We start from the raw sequence: 13,767 nt of genomic DNA, 5'->3' as shown, positions 1-13,767 counted from the left end.
GCTGTACACAATGCAGCACATGCTGCCCTTTGATAAGTTATCACTCCTGTTCTACCTTCCATCAGATAGTGAATCAGTGCCATATTATAGTATGCAGTGCGTTTATCTTTCCACTTTTGGCACGTGTTCCAGAGCCATGGCCGCGAAAAAACACAAGAATTTGGATTTTTCAAAAAAGGTGGAGATCATTCGACGGGTGGAGGCTGGCGAGAAAAAGTCGTCGGTCGCCGCGGTGTTCGGAACTCCTCGCAAGGCAGCATTACAGCACGCGATTTCATCAGCGCTGACGATGGTGTGCAAGCTGTAGCGGATCGCGGCGCTGATGCGGAGATTGTGGCTGACATCATGGGTGACGAGGACACAGACTTGACTAGCGGCGAGGTTCCAACGAAGAGGACCAACCATCATGCACTGCAGCTGAACTTGCATCAGCTTTCAGCATCATTCGCCGCTGTTGTGGCACAATGGAAGGAGCTGGCCTTTCTCATTTGGACACTGTCAACAAGCTTGAGGACAGCTTAATGAACTTGATGGTGCCGAAGAAAAAGGAAGCAAAGGTCACAGACTTTTTTCTTCCAAAATAAAGTGCTCTGGTCATCGCACTGTGTTTTTGTTTTGTTTTTACGTGCCTTGGAGGCACAGATCGGTAAGTTCCCATTAGTCACGACATCGGGAAACTGCCTTGAGATGTGAAGTTGTTAGAGAAGCTTTTGACATGCATATTTTATATTTTGAATTATCGATATATTGAACTATTTCGCGATTCCCTTCGAGTTCGATATATCCGGGATTGACTGTATTTATTGACATAATTTAATAAACGGGCTGAAATAAGTGAAAATCTGCTTTCAAACTTCAATAATAATTACCTACTTCAGGAGGAAGCAGATTATTGTCTGCTCAAGCTCGGCTGTGGCCGTCTGCGTAGGAAATAAACTTTGGCCACCTTGCTTAGCAGTGTTGTAGCCGTCAGGTCTCGCTAATTTCGACTAGTTTTGAACACTCAACTAGCTTTGACCCACTCGAAACTTAAGGTCAAACGACACCCATGCTTGCCAGCGTGCACTCACTCCTTGCCGCTCCTGGTTAGAAGCCTTGGCAGACTTTGCTTTGTATTGAGCTATTGATAGCACTTCAAGATGCGCAAGTTGGATGAGGCTACTATCTGTCGGTCACACTGGTGCAGGACAAAGCTGGTCCGCACCATGTAGCACGGCCAGACTGGAGCATACGAGTGCGAGTACACACTCAAGCACAAAGCAAACGCTGTGCGTGCACACCACAGTTGCATGCAGCTGCGGTCTGCAACATAGCGCAGATACCGCGGCCGCCACAGGGTGCCGTGAAGAGTTCACTGGCTGAGCACACTGCGGCTAGCTGAGGACAACTTCATCTGGCTTACGATTGGTGCGTCGGCAGTGGCAAAATCTGGAGTAGTGGCATCTATGTGAACACCAAAAATCAAATTTGAACTGCGTGCCACGGTGGCATTCAGTAGGTGGAGCGTTGTGGCATGCCCTGCTCCGCTGACAGTGCAAGGCATTGAAGGAGGAGCAGAAGCACTGCAAAAGGGGTGTTTGATTGCTAATAACCCCACTTCTGCTGAACGCACTGAAGTACTTTTTCAGTTTTAACTCCAAATGCATTAATCCACTTCAATGAAGAGTGGTTCAGGACCCCTTTCAGGGTGCCAGTAATGTAATTACAAAGAGGAAGGGAACAAACAGCCTGCGAACTCTCCACCGCCAACAACAACCTTGAAAGCTACACTCGCGACTTGGAAATTACAGGGTTATATGCGAATTTTGCCTTGAGGTGTGGGTTAATGGCAGTGCAACTTCCTTCTAGTGTGGCTTCATAGCAAAATGGCGTGCACTGCCATAAAGCCGCACTTCAAGGGAGCAATCTCATTGATACAGTTTCATTATCTCCTAGGGAACCCCAGCCTCTCACCACCTCCGCATGTTGACGCTCCCTTTTACCCTATTTCGTGGTCGCCATTTCGAGTTTTGGCTGTGTTAAAGATACAGTATTTCAGGCAATCCCTACTGAGCCTGAATAATGTTTGGGCTACTTTATATCGCCTCATATTAGTGAGCATGCTTTTCTTTTTCTTGTGTCCGCCAACTTAATCCTCGCCTTATAATCATGAATGCCTTATACGCTTGAACCTCGTTATAACGAGAAAGGATATACAGTGCAGTTCACGTACAGAGATACCACTTATGATATATCGGTTATATCGATGACCCGACTTAAGATTGTCAACTTATACATTAGGGCTATGAGAAGATAGCCCATATATAATGATACATTATTGATCACATACTGGATAACAAGATAAAAATTTTGTCTTCAAAACGGCGTTTTCGATGCAGAATAATTGTTTAATTTGCATTCCTAAGTTCCCCTTAAACGAACGATGCCGAAATGGGGCGATACGTTTGCCTATGCGAGTTCGTGTCTGCCACCATTAACTGCAGAGTGCGTCCAGCCAGCACGCCGATTGCGAAAGCCATGGAGAGCATCACTAGTTGGCGCAGTGCGCCACAAGATGGTGCCAGCCACCTCGCGTCAACGTCTCTCACAATCGAACTATGTATGCAGAGAGAGAAGAAAAAACAAGTAAGAAGCGAAGCAGCAACTGCAGAAATGTGCAGCAGAAGGAGCAGAGGACAGCCTGGTTGATAGAAGATGGCACCGACAAAGTGCAATGTTGTATCACTTGAGATGAAGCTGCAAATTTTGCAAGTCTCAAAGTAAGAACTCACACAGGAGCACCATGATCATGACGGTTGCAACCAGGGGCCATGCCGATCAACGGAAGAGGCGGGCTCTGTGCGCTTGGGCGAAACCGCTGGAACCAACGCGGTGGAAGTTGCTGACATTATCGAGCTCTGGGAGCACGTCACTACTGACGATGGAACAGGTGGTGCTTCGATGGAGGAGTTTCTGAGTACAGACAGTGCTGCCTTGTTATGCGAAGAGATCTCCGACGGGGTGATCATTGTCGCGACAGACAGTGGCGTTGTGCAACGGGGGTGACGGATATAACAAACTTTGTTATACAAATTTGTTCCAAAACAAAATTACCAACCCCTGCTCACTGAACATGTAGCTTTCTGCCAGATTCCACACTCGTTCAGCGCGGCAGTTCAACGCCATCATCGTGCAACACTGGCCTTTCTCACCGCCGTGTGTACCGTGCACATGGTGGCTATGCACAGGCAGCACCTTCTTTCTTATCTTATCACACTCCTTTCTCTCTCTGGCACATAGTTGGTGAAGCTAGGCACACCCTCCAAGATCGCAATCTCTAAGGTCACGCCTAGCTGTGCCGTGCCACCTATCAATGATAATACTTGTGCACGGCATTCTGAAAACGAGTGCTGCGACTTTTCTCTCTCACTGTGGTGCACCGTGCTGTGCTGACGCAGCTAGGCATGTCCTCAGAGATTGCGTGAGACCGGCACGAGCTGGCCAAGCCAAGCCGGCACGTTCGCACAGCGGAGCTGCGGCAGCCGCCGGGCCACGAGAAAGTGGCTGCTCAGATAGTTTTGCTTTCACAGGCCAAGCAGGTCTGCCTAGTACGTCCACGCTCCTGGCGCCATGCCAAGCTTTGTCGGGCATATATTTTAACAGGTTTGTGAAATCTCACGAAAGTGAAACTATCTCCAAATGTCATGGAGGTCGGCCAAGAATACCAGCACAGTTGCGTAGTCAGTACACCGTGTTGTGTGCCATGTGCTCCTTGAAAACAACAGACTTTGCATCGCAGTGTGCTAGCTGTTCCCTTCAACCTTATTGCTGTATCAACAGTTTCACGACAATATGAGTGAGCAAAGTGGAAAGCCGAAGCGAAAGACCATCACATTGGACATAACGGCTGCCTCATCAGGTGCTAAGAAATCGCATGTAGCACACGACAGTGAGTCTTTTGCTGTTATTTCATTAAATTTTCATCACATATGCGGCCAACTAGTGCTTCGGCAGGCCATGGAGCTGTAGTCTGCTTTGCATGTTAAAAGTTGTGTGCAACATTGAGCACATACAGCAGAACCCCGGTTATACGTCCCCTGGCTTTGCAACGACCCGGGTTTTAAGACTGATTAGCGTAGTCCCAGCAAAGTCCCCATTGAAGCAATGCATTAAAAATCCCGGTTATCAGATACAACTTTACGCCTCACCCGTTATACAACGACCGTCACGAAGTGCGGGACGGAATGGCGGACGAAAGAAAAGTGTCGCAGGTCTTTTTCCTCGCTCCGTCTCTCCGCTCCATCTCTCCACAATCACTTTCTCCCTCTCTTCTCGACGGTGCCACCTCTCGTCACGTTGGGGAAGCGTTTCTTTCCTTCCAGTTTCCTAGCAGCAGATCGCCGACAAGGTAGCGCAGAGAGGCCTAGGTTTATCACACGTGTTCTTCATCGTAATCCTAGCGTCCAGCATTCAGCGGAAGTTTTGAGTTGTGTGGAGCAACGCGACGCACGATGTCCCGAAAGCGGAAAAGCGGCATAGAGCCCCAAAAGCCAGCATTTCCCGGGACCTTAAGATACCCGAATCTCCGCTTAAGACGATTCTGGCAAACAAAGCGGAACGCCAACAAGTTCGGGCTCAAGCGGAAACTGGCAAAACAAGGACAGCATGAGAAGTTAGAAAAAGTTATCAAGTGGCTGCATCAAGCACGGAACTCTGTGATCAACACTGACAGCGCCATTCTAAAAGAAAAGGCAGACCTTGTGGCATTGCGTCTGGGCATCGACGACTTTCAGGCGTCGAACGAGTGCCTGGATCACTTTAAAAAACGAAACAGGATTGTGTACAGTCGCTCCAGCGGAGAAAGCACTTCCGTGGACGTTTTGACGGTGAACAAGTGGATGGAGTTGCTGCCGGAGATGATTGCTGCATACAAGCCCTGCGATGTTTTCAACGCCAATGAGAGCGGTATTTTTTACCATATGCAGCCCGAGCAAACCCTTGCGTTTAAGGGTGACAGCTGTCATGGTGGCAAGCGTAGTAAAGAGTGTGTGACGGCACTATTCAGTGCTAACGAGGATGGTTCCAACCATGCTCGTTGTTGAAAAGTTCACAAAGCCACAGTGCTTTAAGAACTTGGGAGACACTGCCGTGCAGCTACAACTTCAACAAAAAGGCGTGGATGACGTCTTATAAAGGTTCACAAAGCCACAGTGCTTTAAGAACTTGGGAGACACTGCCGTGCAGCTACAACTTCAACAAAAAGGCGTGGATGACGTCTTATAAAAGTTCACAAAGCCACAGTGCTTTAAGAACTTGGGAGACACTGCCGTGCAGCTACAACTTCAACAAAAAGGCGTGGATGACGTCTTCACTCCTGAGCGATTTTTTGCAGCAGCTGGATAACAAAATGGATGCTAAAGCGAGGAAAATATTGCTTTTCATGGACAACGCACCGTGCCACCCACCCAATAGGTCCAGCCTGAGGAACATAAAGGTTGTTTTTTTTTTTTCCGCCCAACTGCACAAGCCGGCTGCAGCCGCTGGATGCTGACATCATTAAGTGCGTCAAGCAAGGGTACCGAAAGCGGTTAGTGCAGCGTTCGTTAGCTGGCGGCTATGGAGCGCAGCGAGTCGGAAAAAAAGATCACTGTGCTCGACGCCATGCATTTTATTGCAAGTTCTTGGAACGCAGTGTAGCGAAGCACAATCGCTAACTCGTTCAAGCACTGTGGCTTTAAGCGAGACGGCCTCCTCTGCTGGAGGCGCAACAACCTCAATGCCGCTCAAGGCCGATGCAGGCTTCGCCAACAATGATTTCGAGGGTTTAAACCTCACCTTGACCTTTGTCGAGTACGTGGAGGCCGACGACAATGTTGCAATCTGCAGTGTTCGCGTCGGCTGACGGGAATCGCGGCAGTGGGCAGTGGAGTGCCATAAAGGTTCGTTTGAATAAAGCACAATTGGTACCTGTACTGCAGCATTAATTCTTATCGCATTTACTTTTTTGGTAATTTGGGTTTCCAAGCCCTGCAGAGTATGTTAGTAGTTTACATTGAAGTTTCTCGTAAATCTGTCACGTGAAATAAGTTGTATTTTTATAGGTATAATTTATGTTTGGATTTTACGTCGCCCGCATTTTACAACGCTTTTTCGCAGTCCCAAGAAAGTCGTATAATCGGGATTCCACTGTATGCAGTAAAGGGTGATAGTCAGTACAAAAATGTAATCACCACAATGCTTTCAACTTCTTTATAGGGAAGTTTGAGCGTAATAAAATAAATATGGTAGTTGCGACAAGTCCCTCAACTCAGCTGCCACTGAACTTGACATATTCTCTGACCACTTAAAACATGTTGGCCACTTGGTGTGTGCCATGTTCAATTGTTCAATTGTTGTCATTTACAAGCTAAAGAGTCATTTCAACTTGCAGCATCACTGACAGTATGCTGCACCACACAATGCAACCTGGTTTTTCACTGTCTGTCCGCCATTGCACAATTCTACAAACCTTTTGCCCTGTTTGAACATACATAAACATCACATAAGCACGTTTCTAAGTACCAACACTTTAATTGGCATTGTTTCATTCATTCGTTTATTCATTTTCGGAGCATGTACCAGCAGGAGTCAGTCAGAGTGTGCTACTACTTAGGTTGCTAATTATTTATTAACAAGTTCTCACTGTACAACTTATCTTGCCAGCTGTGTATTGACGAGGTCTCACTGTATCACCAGCAACTCCTGTCAAGGCTGTGCAAGGTCACTGAGGCAAAGTTCAAACAGGAGGCTGTCCAAGAAGATGTTTAACTCCACCCAAACAAATTCAGCATGTTCAAGCATGTTCAGCATGTAGCAAAAGGATTCATTGCCTAATCCCAATGATGACCACATGTGGCAAAGGCCTAGCTACTGTTTGCTTAAATTAAATGAAAAGTGAACTGTTAGCACTTTTACCAGGTCTACAGAACAATCATAGCAGGGCGCTTTTTCAAAGGGCAAATTAAAGCACTCCATAAACAGCATTTCCATCTATTCATGCGAGAACTTCAGTACCCAATGCCGACCATGCGTAGGCATCACTTTGCAGGGCTGGTCTTTACTTATCCGCAATAGGCTTTATCTTCCTGCCAAAGTGCAGTTGAGCCAGTAGCACTGATATCCCCCACAGAACATTAATGTACCAACACATAAACTGTCAAAACTTTCTGCTGCATTTTACTATCAAGGAGTGCAGATGCACAGCTTAATAATGGTAAGTCAGCAGCTGAATCACATGCACATTAAAAGCCCTGTGCACAAGTTCATGACATTGCCCCCTTAGAAGAGGGCTCAAACATCACACTGGACTTTTCACTTGCAAAGCCTTATTTGAAACGTCTTCAATCATTGAGTTGCCATGAACTGCTCTTTTCTCCGAGAAAGGAAACACCTAAAAACTTCACATAATGGCAGGCTTTCTCAAGCCATGCCTCTAGGGCCATGATACCATAGAGCAAAGAAAAGCAGACCAAACTTCATGCTTCATTCATAACATTTTATGGTATCTATGCGATCGGACATAATCTATCCACTTCCAATGCACTGCCTTTAGTTTGAAGGCAGCGAATTCGACACCAAGCACCATTTTGGCACAGGGCTTTTGCCACATGCTCAACACAACTTTTTATGACTGCTTCGAGAGCCTTACAAGATGCTTCTATGTTCATGTCTGTTCCTTCGTACACAAAATGGTCCAAGAACACTTTGCTTACCTCTCTTGGGCATTGGCCGAGGTACAGGTGCAGCTGTGGTGGCGGGGGCAGCGGCAGGGGCCACAGGTGTCGGGGTGGCCACTGGAACGGGCCGCTTGGGCTGGCTGCCTTCAGTCACTGACTTGAGGTTCATGCCGTGGTACGTGCCCATTGTGTCAATTTTGAAGCCCTCCGTCTCTGCGGCATGCACACACACACAGACAATTACGAGAAATGCAGGATGAGGACAGTGCACATTCAGTGACAGTGTTTCATGTCCCAAAGCTGCAATTGAGCTATGACATATACTGTAGAACAAGGGAAAAGCTCCGAATAAATTCTGATAGCTGGGGTCTTCAAAAGGCAACAAACCTCAGTGCAGGGGCTTGCACAGTGCTTGTGCTGAACTATCATCCGAATTCAGAGCTCTGAGTGCCCACTGAAAATTATATTATATGTGTGGGCAACCTATATGCGGTATCTATTTGTCCATGGCATGTATGCTGGCATACATGTTGAAATAGTTTTTTTGTTTGGCAGCAGCTAAGTTCCGGCATTTGTTTCAGTGCAAAGTTGGCTCTGTAGATAGTTTCTAATAAATTCTCAAGCCAAATATGCACAAGTATATATTACCTATGTCACAGCCCTCTTTGCCACATACCACTCATGCAACTGCAGTCCTCGACAGAGTGGGAACATCACAAATTCTGGTGCAACCAAAAATAAATCCAATACACATCTGCGCATGTGTGCCCCAAACACTGCTCCTTCAGTATACTACACAAAGCAAAAACAGTCTTTTTTTTTTTCACTCGCACAAGAAGCCTTGAAGCTTCCCATATAAAAGGGCAAAATTGACCACCTAAATGGAGAATAAACTTATTCCAATTTACCGCTGTCAGTATAAACCTCTCCTTCCTCCGATCCCACTGTGTGAAGTAGGAAATTGTGCACAAGTTGCAGTCACGTTAAAGGGGGAGGTCAAACGACAGCATTTTTCTTACAAAATGCCATATCTTGCTTTTTTCCCTCTTTCTTGTAAATTTAAGGTCACAGATTCTAATTTTACACATAAAGTGGTCGAAGCATAAATTATAACTAGGGGTGTGAGAATACCAAATACAGTCGACTCTCATTACAACGAACCCTGATAATCCGACAAACGACGTCCGTTTTATCCAAAGTCCATAATATCGAAAACACCTCACTTCCGAAGCTTTTGTCACTGTCTAACAACTTTATTGCAAAGAGTGAGTGACAAACGTCCAAAGTAAAAAACAAAAAATGTTGCTGTTTCGCAACATTTTTCGCGAATTAAGCGAAGATAGCGAATTAAGCAACACAAGCGTGGCAGCAGCAGTGAGCAAACTGACCCTCGTGCTGTCTCTCGCTTCCACACGAACTAAGCGTCAAAAGCACAGCGTATACAAAGCTACCGGCATTGGGCGCACTTTGTCCACATCGCAGATTGTTTTGAAGACGAGGCCGGCACGAGCACGCACTTTGTTCACATCGCAGATTGCTTTTAAGATATGGCACCCACGCGGGCACGCACTTTGTCCACATCGCAGATCACTTTTAGGATACGGCGGCCGCGCCATAAGCATCAGCCGCCAAAGTATAACCCGCTCTCTCTCGCCTCCACATCCTCTCCTCCCCCCTTGCCTTGCATACAAAACAAGACGGTGCATTTCCACCCTGCCTTTTTCCCTCGCGCGCGAAATATTGAGCCACGATCGCCGGCTGACCCTCGCAAGTCAATTGTCAGCCCGTGTCAACACGGCCAAAGTCCGTTTTATACGCCCGATTTTGAAAAAAATTGCCGCTAATTTGGTCCACTGTAGCCGATAGTCCATTGTAGCACAGTCCGTTAAAAGCGAACTTTATTGCATTAATAAAATAGGTATAAGGCTGAAACTAAGGCTGAAATATGGTCCATTATATCCCAAAGTCTGTTGTACTCGGGTCCTTTGCAATGAGAGTAAACTGTAGTAGATATCAGATTGGAATCAAGAAACAAAAGCTTTATTTCGAATACCAGAAAATTTGAGAAAGATTGTGCGACACCCCCCTCTCTCCTTCCCCCTTCATTCGTCCATTGTCCGTGCAGAAACATGCAACCGAGTCATGACACTTTTGCACCCACTGGGTAAATCCAAAGTTAGTCGAGACGGGTTGGTCGAAGCTACAACAAGACGCCGATGTTCATCTACAAGTGGCGTCAGGAACAAGAGGCCACCACACGGTGTGCTGCAATGATCGTGGCCGTGAACTACTTCCGTACGCTCACTTTCGTTTGCAAGGCAGTTTGGCAGCTTTCCGAGTGTTGTGCGGGTGCTGCAAATACATCTGAGTCGATTTGGCACCAAACCGTAAGTTTTATCTCGGATGCTCAAGGAAACAATGTTGATTAGGCCTAATGGCCTAGGTAGTGTTCACCGCATTTTTGCAACTGGCTGATGTGGTAATGGACCACAAGCCATCGCAGAATGATTGTCACTAATATGTTCATACTGGTGGCTGATCCACTGTGCTCCGCCCCAAGATCACGTGTGCAGGTTAGATTGACGGCTGTTGAAGCAGCGTGAAATTTGTCGCCCATATTCAACACGATCCGCACGCCTATCAGCGGCTAGCTGGCCCTAGTTTCACACATGCTTTCGCATTTTACGAAATATGCTCTGTTATTGTTGCCATTCCCTCTGTCCACGTCACTTTACCATTTCGATCGGTCCTGTCCACCCGGACGAACCTTGTACCAATGCGTGCCATTGTGTGAATTGCGATGTTCAGGTGCTGTGTGTGCAATCACACATCAGGCCAACGTCGGGGAGCACTCACAATGACAAAGTCCTCTACTGCTTCAGCCCCGGTGGCCCGTCCACAGCGCGCTCAGCACTCTTTTTGTGCCAAAAACAAAGTGAAGTACTCGCTTGGGTGGCGTCCAGCACAAGGCGTTCTGCGGCATATGCAACCTGTGGCAATGCACAGGTCTCCATATTGAATATGTATATCGAATGTTCGATTTGGTGAAATTCGAGATTTGCACCACCCCTAATTATACTAACTATAAATATAACTAGAAGACTGTAAAAAGTGGCTACTGCGGTCATGGTTGCTCCAGAGACTACAATTTTAGTTGTGCTTCCTTGTCTGCAATTTCACATGTGGGCAATGGCAACCAGTGGAACTCAACAAGACGGGTAGAGAAATCTGCCTCTTACAGGGTGTAGCTACCCTTCACATTATATTCCAACAAAAAAGTGCAAAAAAAAGGCCACGTTCAAGCATTCGCATGCCACCCACCTTCTTTGCCCCTGAAACGCTCCTGATCGTATCGGTTGTAAACGGCTGGCTGAGGCACTGCACGCACTGGCGTAGCCTGCATGGACAAAAGAACAAAACAAACACTTATGTTCACTGCCTTGAAAGAATGTATGTAGGCACTAGAAGCTCGACATATAGATCATACAGCCACATCTCCACCTTTTTAAGAAGAACTTCGGCTGTTGTCTTCTCCTGCTCATACTGAATACAGAAGTGGGATATCTTAGCACCCCCTATGAGCTCAACATTGACCTCAGCCAAGGATGGAGACAAAAGGAAACAGGTAACATATCAAATGACAGTTAACACCCAACTTTGAGAGTCATCTTTGAGGGTCACCACCATACAACCAAAGTGGTCAATGACTGCAGTTTGAAAAAATGCACCTTTTTGTAATGAGGCATCATATATACTCCATTTCATACTTAGCAGGCAATGCTGATGTAGCTATGCAAGTTGTGCGGTCATAAAAGTTTCATTCCGTGCATTTTGCAGTGCAGTTAATTTTACTATCTGTGATGCTTTCAACAGAATAACTGCTTGACATACAGTTAAACCTGAATAACAAAGTAGGTATAACCAGCACTTTACTTTTTTATACAGTCGACGCTTGCTACAACGGAGTGCAACAATCCAGTGAAATAATTCACTGACGATTATAACATTCTTTAATGCTAAATTTGAGCGCAGCTGTTTAGGTGTTTTGAATTCCACCATTTGCTTCACTCGCTGTTCAGAAAGAAAGCATGAGGACACAGGAACACGTGGCTCGCACGGAGCGCATTCTCTAGTGGCAGTGGCGAAGTAGCGTATGCGCAGTCGGTCTGTACTTTGCTTCATGTCCCAAAGCTACAACTGAGCTATGACACACACTGTAGAAAAAGAACAAAGCTCCGGATAAAGCGTTTTGCTTCCATATTTGGTATCGGCGGATGCGCTCACCCAATGCCTTAGTAATGATATCAGTGGCAACTGGGTGTCGGTGCACTCTACTATGGCACCATCTCTTAGCAGGTCGCCGCCATGCAGCACATTTCGTGCGGCACTCTGCTTTTCTTCTCACCCTTTCATCATACTCTCCTTCTTTCTCTTCGCACTCTCTTTGCTATTGCCGTCTTTCATCCTCCGCTGCACTCCGCTCATTCGTTTTGCCAGTTATGCCGAGACCGACACTCAATCCAGGAACGGGTGCATAGAAGTGCTCTAAAAGGTCCACTATATAGGAAGTCCATTCTATATAAAATTAAGGCCCCGGCAAGGTATATGTAAACTGGTAGCGAAGCTTCCATAGAAGCCCACATGTCGAGAAAATGGCGGCTCGTTGCAACCGTCACCCTCTACGTATGGGGGGGAGGAGGGGGGGCAACTAACAAGCAAAAAATAAAAATAAAAAGTGATAGCACAACCAGAAATGGCAGTGACGTCAAGATCTTATGCTGCTTGGCACGAATGTTTGAATTTCTTTAGCATCCGGCATTTCGATTGCTACGCCAGCAATTATTTTTTTCTTTTGAGGCTGAGGCAAGCTTTCAACTCGCCTCAGCTGAAATGCCAGCGTGTCATTAAACTATAGGAGTGACCTATGTCTTAATGTGAACAAAATTAGGCTGCTATTGATGGTAATTGCTCCAGTAGGTTCCTTAGGGAGGTGAACGAATAGGATGGAAATAATTGACAGTGTCACAGAGGTTTCAAAAGCAATTTCCCTTTTATTCGTCTACAATAATGCAACCAATATAATTGACCAAGCAAAACATGTTTCAATGGATAAAACAGCAACATATGCGAAACCTTTTCCCAGAATCATTCGCAATGGCAAGCCACAGCATGTATTCACATCCAACAGTTATCAGACAAGACAGCCTTACCCCACATTATCATTTAGAAAACATTCGACTTACAAATTTTGCTGCCTATAGGGCACTCGGAGTCTGTGTTACAGAGAGTGAACAAACATAGCATGACATTTCTTCCCGGGGCATTCCGCATTTATCGTCACTACGAGACACAGCACGTCGGATGCCGCAGTGTGAACTTGCAGGATAAGACAAAAACCTGCACCCACTCCTTTCACCAATGAACGGCTAAGTCAGGCAAAACTTGAAGTGAAGCGCAAGCCACACTTTGAACAAACATGAAAGCAAATTAAAACATTATGCAGATCCCACACACTGTGGGAATCTATTTAAGTGAGGCTTTTCGTGCTGGTTGCTTTGATTGACGATAATTAGCGGTGATGTTGACGGCCAAAGCTTAATTTCTTCGAACATTTAGTCTAACATGGGAGTGGTGAGTTGATGTTAAACGTTGCCGTGCGTGCACCACTGCTGTTTGTCTGCGTAGTGCACATAACACGCAGGTAGAGTAAGGTGTTTGCTGGAGGCATTGTTTTGCTCCATATTTCATCACCTCTGAGTGGGTTGAGCATTGTCATTGCCTCACACGGCAAATTGCATCGTGGCAGAAGTATTAAACTTGCATCGGATTATGGGGCTGTATGTGCCAAAACCACTCTTGGATTATGAGGCGCACGGTAGTGGCGGACTCCGGATTAATTTTGACATGGTGATGTTCTTTAACGTGTCCCAAAATCTAAGTGCATGTGAGTTTTTTATTTCACCCTCGTCGAAATGCGGCTGCCGTGGTCAGGATCAAATCCATAACCTCTAGAAATGCCACAGTCACAAAGCTACTGCAGCAGGCACAGCAGTGTTTATTTGACGGTTGACCA

At 46.2% G+C, this 13,767-nt stretch overlaps 1 protein-coding gene across 1 annotated transcript in view; it reads right to left on the bottom strand.

Moving 5' to 3' along the window:
* The window catches only part of hyx (cell division cycle 73 hyrax), a 99,429-nt gene that overhangs the window by 39,122 nt on the left and 46,540 nt on the right, over positions 1-13,767 (bottom strand). Inside the window, exons 9-10 of the mRNA XM_075678277.1 lie at positions 11,016-11,091; positions 7,731-7,907 (exon numbers count right to left, since the gene is read on the bottom strand). Coding sequence (XP_075534392.1) covers positions 7,731-7,907; positions 11,016-11,091 — 253 coding nt within the window. The remainder of the gene's footprint in view (positions 1-7,730; positions 7,908-11,015; positions 11,092-13,767) is intronic.

This window comes from Dermacentor variabilis, unplaced genomic scaffold (assembly GCF_050947875.1).
Source record: "Dermacentor variabilis isolate Ectoservices unplaced genomic scaffold, ASM5094787v1 scaffold_18, whole genome shotgun sequence".
Lineage (NCBI taxonomy): Eukaryota > Metazoa > Arthropoda > Arachnida > Ixodida > Ixodidae > Dermacentor > Dermacentor variabilis.
The sequence above is the reverse complement of the archived record's forward strand: the minus strand, read 5'-3'. Positions and strand labels throughout refer to the sequence as shown.